We start from the raw sequence: 8,477 nt of genomic DNA, 5'->3' as shown, positions 1-8,477 counted from the left end.
CGTACTAAGCGGCAATGCAACCTGATCTCACCAGAATGCGTGACTCCACCACGACTCCTTAACACCACATTGCATGGTGGAGTCACAAACTTTGTTACATTTACGTGTCGGCACCACGCAAACAACCCCTATGTAAAGTGAATGAGGCTCTTTTGTCGTGGTGCACACACACATTTCTACAACATCCAGCAGTGAGCTTTTATCTATAAAACGTTTTTAAAATCTACTTTATAGCTTGGAGTAACTCACGGGAGGCTTCTTTTATTTTTATTTTTATTCATAATACAATACAGTAAAAATTACATTAGCTACGAATTTTTGTTCTCAAAAAACAGTGCATTGTGTGTAATGCAACTGTGATTTTTACTAAATTAGTTAGTTTTTAAGGAATGCCATAGCTTCAGCTGTGTCAAATAGATTGTTCCCTTTAGTTAACGTTATATAACGTTATCCTCAAGCTCTGTGATTGGTTGACCTACGATTGCATTCCATATGAAAAAAAAACGTTTCGTAAAAGAGAAAATCATACTTTATTCAGCAGTGCTTGCTTTACTCTTTGAAAGTCATCACATGAATGCATCAGCCTGTCCTCCTACAAAAAACGACCAAATAGGTCGATTGTTTAAGCAGTGTTGATCACGATATTACGACCCATAGCCACGTAGCTTTCCCATTATTCATTTCTAGCAGCAGTTTATTACAACCTTTTGTCACGTTTTGTCACGATCGTAATCCCGTGAACTTTAACCTTGCGCATCAATAAAAGTGGGACGAGCCAAGAAGATGAAGATGAAGAAGAAGATGAAGAAGAAGAAGAATTGTTAAAGAGCGTCAGAGCTTTACAAGTGGTAAATCTGATTTCTGTATTTCATTTGATTTGTTTACGCTTTTAATTAATCCTGTCGTTTTTCTACTAATCATGTTTAACCACGATATTTCAGTTTTACGTTTTAGGGCTGGCCCGTGGCATAGGCAGTATAGGCGAATGCATGTTGTTAGCAATAGCATGGCTGTAAAGGTTAGCGCTTAGCGCTTAGCTTATATGCGCTAACGGATATGTATTGCAATATAAGAAGGTTCGTCTACAACAAGTTGGAGGGAGAGTTTTCTCCTTCGCACAAAAGGAGCTAAAATCTTGCCTAAAAACAAAACCCTTGGTAGCACGTGACATAACACATAACAATGGCAAAAGTATGTATATTCAGCTAACCAGACCAGGACATGATATGAACGTAAACAATGCGAAAGGAAATGGCACTTTAATAATAATAATAATAATAGTTGACATTTACATGGCGCTTTTTATAATGCACACACTTTTTCTTTCTTCGAAATGTCACCTAACATGTTGCATTAATGATAGTTAGGGTAAGTTCAACACTTGAATATCATCAGGTCATAGTTGTTTTACTACTTTAAACATTCGCTAATTCAACTTAAGTTTTGTGAAAGCATCACATCTAGTTAAAAAGAGAAATATATTTCCCTGTAATTACTGATTTACCTGGGACTTGATTGATTTTGGTGCCTGTAGTTTTATTTTGGCAAATGCTTATTTATGAAGCAACAATTAAATTACATGGTAGCACAGCTAATCTGAGTTCATCTGTTTGGTTTTTTTCAGGTCATCTATCAATTCAATTATATGAAGTAGCATATTATCATAAAAAAATCAACGGTTGTTTTCAGAGCCATATTCCTCTTCATACTCTCTTTCACCCCTCTCGTTTTCTTGTCTTTTGTTTTGTTTTTCTCCCTCCCTGTATGTCAGTTCATCCTTTGTTTGTTGTTGCCCTTTTTATCCTCACTTAAAAATGGCATCCGCCCTCGCAGATGAGTTGGCAAATAAGGCAAGTACAACATTATCCAAAAATGTATTATAACATTTACTCAAATGATAACAGACACACACATTACAAAGATGTGTGTGCAACAATTAAGGGAAATATATAATCTCTTTTATATATTTATATATTAAGATACCAAAGAAACCAAAGAAACCGAAGATACAGAAGATACCAAAGAAAATAACGCAAGGATCAAATGTTTCCTGGAGGAAGAGGGACCTGGATGGGAACATTATAGCCCAACATTGGAATAAGAATCGATCTGGTCTGTAAAATATAATCTCGTTCTAGTGTTTCATTAAGTTTTAATGTCGTTGGTCGGTCCTCAATAATGTTTCCCATATCATCGTACTTTGTTTTATGCAGTTAAACCTTCCAGCTCTCAGAAGTCCCCAGAGGTCGAGGAGACACATGAGATTCCTCTACAGGTCCCAAGTCTTGGTATGCACAATGAATTCTTAAATTATCCTTCAACTTGAAATGTAGGTAATTGTTTGTAGTATGTAATAGCTTTGTTCATGATACATTGTAAAGTGAAAAGCCATGTATGGAATGTCTTTTTTTAATTAAACTAAATTCCATGATTTGTTTTATATTTTGTTATTTTAGATCAACATCTTCAGACACTGAGAAACCTGTTGGGTTCTCTCACTGTCCCTGCATCATCAGAAGAAACACCCACTGCATCAACATGGACCCAAAGACAGTTGAAACGTGAACAAAAATTCAGAGCTGCAATGCCAGAGCTCCTTAATTTGAAATTGGCTGCAGAGATTGTCACTACACGTTCCTGTCTCCAATGCAAAACTGCTGATGCTGTGGTCCGGTGCTTGGACTGTGTTCCACCAGGAACTCCCTTTCTTTGTCCGGCATGTGACCCTATTATCCATGGTAAACATGTCTTCCATGACAGGGAAGCCATGTTTGATGGGTTTTACAGACCTATACCTCCCACATCCTTAGTGGTTGTGGATGAAAGTGGCCAATATGGACTCTGTGAACAAGGTGGGTTCAAATAATGTATTACATATTCCCTTAGCATGGTTTCCTAATGTGCACTACATATACAGCGGCATCATTTTCACCATGTCGGAAGTTTGCTTTAACAGTTAAAATGTCTCAATTTGTATTGACTACATTTCCTAACATGTCCTAACATGCATATGAATCTCTGAAATTGTCTTTGCTGCAGTGTGTCTGCTTCCAATTCCTCCGCCATCCCAAATCTGCTTCTGTGGTCCAAGCCAAGATTTCACCATCATCCCAGGAAAGCAGACCGTGTTGGTGACTATCAATGGTTTGTTGCCACCAGAAGACGATCAAGCAGAAATACAGGATTACTATTATACTTTTGTCCTACATTGCATAGATAGCTGTCAAATTGCACATTTATATTTTTTCTCAGGTCCATACAACGTTCGTCTGCCTTCTGTGTGCTGTCCAATTTGTTCCGCCAAATGGTCCCCGAGCATAGGTGACTTGCTGGGATACAAATACTGGCCAGCAACCGACAGCTGCAAAATTATTTTTAAGTTTGATGTGTTCACATCATTCGAGCAAATGAAATTGGCCAGCCCAGCATTATCCCAGCAAGTATTTATAAAAATGCTTGAACATCGATCGTTTTCCACAGGAAGGGTAAGAATAAAATGTGGTTTTCAAGATTTTTGAATACCAAACTTTTAATTAACCAAATGCATACCATTCTTGTTTCCAGACAGCCAGAATCTGTAGCGATACCTTCCACAGAGTCTTTCGGGAGTTTGCCTTCTGTAATTACAGACAAGAAGATCTATGCCTGGTGGAGCCCTTTAAATGCCCAGCATGCACACCTGACATGCTGGCTATTGCTGTAGATGGCAATAGAAAGCATTATCGCTTCAAGAAGTCCAGAGGGTCAGTGAAATCATATTCTCATTTTAGTTGTTGTTTTATTGACTAAGCTGAATGTCTTTGCTGAAATGTCTAACTTTCCCCAACTCTGCAATTTCTTTTTCCAAAGTTTGTAGACCATCAGAAAACAATAGTTGGTTTGAAATTACACATAATTATATAAATCCAATTCATAAACATTATTGTATATGACGCCTGTAAAGTTAACTCAACTTTAAAATGTTAAATGGTTGACGTTAGTTGGATATGTTGGAGCTAAGAACCAGTTTTGGATATAATCGCTTCATGAAAAATGTATTAAATTGCCCAGGAACCTTTTTCTATGCCTTCCTCTGCCCTATTCCATGCCCATCAATATAAAGGATGTACTTTTATTTTTACCTTTTTACAAGAAGTCAGTAAACTTTTCACTAATGTTAAATAATGGTGGCAAAAGACTTTACACAGAATTACAGATCAAATTCACAAAGACCTTTTCCACATTTATGAAAATGTTATGGCAAAAGCAAATTGGCCACATTAAATAGAGGACACAATCAAACTTATGTATGTATGATAATGTTGCTTACAATGTCTTTCTCGAATTTCGCAGGACAGATGAACCGTCTCTATTTGATGGACTGTTCATTGCCCAGGACAGTAAAGTGTCTGCCTTTGTCGACAAAATCAGGAGCCAGATGACGATTGTAAGAATCTATTCAATCCCCTAACCCTTTATTTATTTTTCTTAGCACAGGGTTAAATGTAACAGATTGTGTCTATTTCAGAAAAGTGGTCCTGATGTTTGTGGACCGGCAACTTTCACAGCTTGCAGAGAAACCTCACACAAGTCCAGGGCCAAGGTGGATGAGGAAGGCCTGCAAATAGCTGTGTGCAGACATGGCATCTTGCTACAAGGCCTAAATCACTACCGTGGTGAAATATATGCCTACCCAATGTTCCTGCAGAAGGAGCTGGCTGAAGTTGCGAATGCAACATTCTTTTGTATGGATGTTGCCTGCAGGTAGTTATAACTATTGCAAAATTGGAAGTATTTGTGGGAAACGTGTTATCTATTTAATTCTTGCACATCCAGTAGATGTAAAGCAAAAAAAGCATTCATTTGGATAAATGCTGATGTTGGTTACAAGGATTGTACTGGTAATTTTAAGGACCTGGTTTATCTTTTTACTATTATGCCATCATGCAACTGGAAAAGCTAATTGATTTTGTCATTACAGGTACTGGCCTTATTTGGAGAAGATGGCAGCAAAGTTGCCTGAGCTCCAACCACTTACAGAGATGAAACCTTTTCTCTCTGTAATGCACGCCAAGGCCCACACAGGCAAATGCGAGGTACAGTATGCAAGTTAAACATTTGTGTCACTAGATTCAAATGTTTTAGAAATTGTAGTGCACATAAGAATATCATGTAGTATATTCTATTCAAGCCTGTGGAATAATTGTAATAGTTACAAATGTTGACAAAATTGTTACAAAACAGACTGTCACAAGGATAGGCTTCCAAAACCCATTATGTTTATTTTAGTAAATATATCCGCACTGTAGAAATAATGAATGAATAGAGCTTCAAATAACTGCAGTTGTGACATTGTAGTTCAAAGCATAATTCAATATCAGAACATTTTAACTTTCTGAAATTGCTCCTGACACTGATGATAACTAAAGATGTACAGTACAAGAAATTATAATATTGAACTAAATAGCTAGATCTCATTGTTTATGATTCTGAGCAGGTGAAGTGGGGTGGCAGAAGCCAGGAAGGTGCTGGAAATACTGTCGGCGAGGAAGTGGAACAGGTTAACAGCTTCCTCTCAAGGGCAGCTCTGACAACAAAATACATGACCAAATCAGGTTGGTAGAGGAAAACAAATAGTTTTAAGTAGTGCCACATTGTAAAGCTCATATGAATTTTCATGTTTTTGTGTTTACAGCTAGAGCAGATATGATAACCGTGCTGGCTATGCAATGGAACCACAGGAAGGTGGAGAATCTCCACAAGACACTCTCAAAGAGATTTGTCAAAGTAAGACGTCCATGCTGCATTTCAAAATGTATATTAAGACTATCCGAGTTTGTTGTTGTAGTAATTTAACACCATCCTTAGCTACATGTTGTTGAATTGAATGTATTCTGCAATCATTTCTGCCAAGAGAGTCTCTGTTCTGTTTGTTTTTAATAAAGCACTATAGGTTGATTCATCTGAATTTCTGGATAATAATAATAATAATAATAATAATAATGTTAATCCTGCTTGATCTTGAAAAAAAAGGGACACTAAGGTGATACTTGCCAACCTTGAAGAGAAGGTGTTTAGCATTTCATGTTGTTGTCTGGTCAGTTAATGTGCATAAAGGAATTCAGTAAAAAACAACCTTCTCAACCAACTGGAACGCATATTCACTTTTTCCTTTTAAACATTCTAACCAGACTACACAGAGAGCACAAACTGAAGTGGACAATCTTGAGAGTCTCAAGCAAGAGCTGAACATCTCCCTGGAGGACACGGAGCAGTGGGTGTTGGAGGTCAAGCAATGGGCAGCCACTGGTATGTTATATGATCACTGTGGTATAGATTTGGTTCCATATTTCCAAACATTTGGCTTCATGTTTTATGATTACACCTTGTTGTTTCTGTTTTCAAGAGAAACATGGAGCCCAGAGTAGCCAAGAGGAGCTCCAGAGAGAAATAGATGAAATTATTTATTCCCTCCGAAGAAAGAAACACGACCTCTATCGACAAAATGGTATTTATTATTACGTTATCTAGAAACAATATTTGTTTCTTGTTGTTGTTGTTTGTATTATTAATATTAGTTTATTTGTATTTTGTTTTACTTTACAGACAGCAACCAAACAAGGCAACGCAAACGGAGAAGACTGACAGAGCTCAAGAAGAAACTCAGAGAGAGGATACTGCAGTACAACACCATTGATGCCTGTTCAGAGAAAATTGACACAGAAGCAGCATGCGGTCTGTCTGAGGATGTCATTCTGCCCTGGGAGGCGCAAGGAGATGGTAAGAAACAACTTGTTTTTGTTTGCCCTAGATATTCCATAAATTCAGTTGAAGTACTAGAATACAATCACCAATGTAACACAGAGCTATCAACATAGGTGTCACAAATCATCATGATCACAACAAATCATTTTAAAATAATTATATTGAAAGGTCTGTATGATGTTGCCCTATCAAGTCTTAATAGTCTAGTCTCACTGGGACAGGCATATCTATGGAAACAGTAAAACCCTTCCTGACCACCCTGAACTGCATACTAATGTTGAATCTCAAGACATACTGAATGTAATTCTGCCAACATAGACAGAATTGAAAAAATTCAGCAAGCGGCGAGGTTGAATTTTTTTTTACCAGATTTTAAGGTTTTGGTCAATTTAATTAAAAAAGATTGAATACAAACTGATATTATTTGTTTTATTAGCCTTACCATTGTGGTTGTTATATTTTGTGTTTTTTCCATTATAGTGGTGAACCTGCGCACAAAGAGGCGACTTTTTGACCAGGTTATGCTGGTCAGGCGTATGGAAGAGGAGAAAGTCATCATTGTGAAGGAGATGACCCAGCATTGTCAAAATCTGAGGCAGGCACTGGACAAACTGGACCGCCTCCTTCATCAGACAAAAGACGACATCAGAAACCAAAGTATGTTCCACAAATACCGATTTATAACATTTGCCACTGCCCCCCTCCCAGTGTCAAATGTCTATCACTGAATAGCATCTGTAATGATTGCATTTTTTCTGAATCACAAATCTTTTTAGCTAATATACAGCCTCGGAGTTAAACATTCAAATTGCTTATATGGAACCAACATCAATGCTAACTAAAAGTTGCCTTACATAGACTGTCATTTTGTCTTTTTATTTTAGTTTCTCCAAGCGATATAACAGAAGAGGGATACAGGGGACTGCACTGCTGTATTTTACACCATCAATATCTTCTGGAGCAGAAACTGAGCAGAGTCACCAGCACCTACAGCTGTATTGGCTCGGACTCGTCTTTTCTCATGATGGAGGAAGACATTGAAGACGGTAATGAGGACGACGAACAGGACGGTGATGAGGACGGTGATGAGGACAACGAACAAGACGGTGATGAGGACGGTGATGAGGACAACGAACAAGACGGTGATGAGGACGGTGATGAGGACAACGAACAAGACGGTGATGAGGACGGTGATGAAGAAAACTAACAGGACGGTGATGAGGACAACAAACAGGACAACGAACAGGACTTAACAAGTCTATTGTGTTGTATGCATGTCAACGTATTAAAACGAGTATTACGATTGAATGGCTTGTTTATTACCTTTTTTTTTTATATGATCCTGCTTTGCATTTACTATGTCTGGTATCCAAGTAAATGCCATTAGCAGTTATCAGTCACCTTCAGATCCGAGTTACCTCGAGGGCCAGAGGTTCCCCACCCCTGGTATAAGGTTTTGGTGATCACCCTTATTATCATCATGTCATTTAATCATGACCTGTTTAATTAGCCAATGCTTACATCCAAAGAATGTGTCTAGACTTTACTCCTACAGACACACACTAACAATACAAATTGAGCTAAGTAATACACTCACGAGCCACTTAATTAGGTACACCTTGCTAGGATGGGTTGGACCCCCATCTGCTTTCAGAACTGCATTAATTCTTCATGGCATAGATTAAACAAGGTACTGGAAGCATTCCTCAGAGATTTTGCTCAATATTGACCTG

At 37.9% G+C, this 8,477-nt stretch overlaps 1 protein-coding gene across 1 annotated transcript; it reads left to right on the top strand.

Annotated features, from left to right (window-relative positions):
* Positions 1-1,959: 1,959 nt before the first annotated feature.
* On the top strand, positions 1,960-8,052 carry LOC307043164 (uncharacterized protein). Its single transcript, XM_079687448.1, has 16 exons — positions 1,960-2,112; positions 2,214-2,288; positions 2,457-2,852; positions 3,040-3,144; positions 3,253-3,485; positions 3,565-3,743; positions 4,333-4,426; positions 4,508-4,743; positions 4,961-5,075; positions 5,474-5,594; positions 5,675-5,766; positions 6,171-6,288; positions 6,386-6,487; positions 6,586-6,759; positions 7,225-7,401; positions 7,629-8,052. The coding sequence occupies exons 3-16, from the start codon at positions 2,585-2,587 to the stop codon at positions 7,949-7,951; spliced, it is 2,337 nt and encodes a 778-aa protein (XP_079543574.1). The 5' UTR covers positions 1,960-2,112; positions 2,214-2,288; positions 2,457-2,584; the 3' UTR covers positions 7,952-8,052.
* The last annotated feature ends 425 nt before the right edge of the window (positions 8,053-8,477 follow it).

The sequence above is a fragment of the Notothenia rossii genome (genome assembly GCF_949606895.1).
Source record: "Notothenia rossii genome assembly, chromosome: 6".
Classification (NCBI taxonomy): Eukaryota; Metazoa; Chordata; class Actinopteri; order Perciformes; family Nototheniidae; genus Notothenia; species Notothenia rossii.
This window is presented reverse-complemented; position numbering and strand designations above follow the sequence as displayed.

What these genes read in the sequence shown, in the direction of transcription:
- LOC307043164 (XM_079687448.1), top strand. Translation starts at nt 2,585, where the DNA reads ATGCCAGAGCTCCTTAATTTGAAATTGGCTGCAGAGATTGTCACTACA. An exon ending in CGCTTCAAGAAGTCCAGAGG is followed by an intron (nt 3,744 to 4,332) that starts GTCAGTGAAATC and finishes CGAATTTCGCAG; the next exon opens with GACAGATGAACCGTCTCTAT. An exon ending in TGTATGGATGTTGCCTGCAG is followed by an intron (nt 4,744 to 4,960) that starts GTAGTTATAACT and finishes TTGTCATTACAG; the next exon opens with GTACTGGCCTTATTTGGAGA.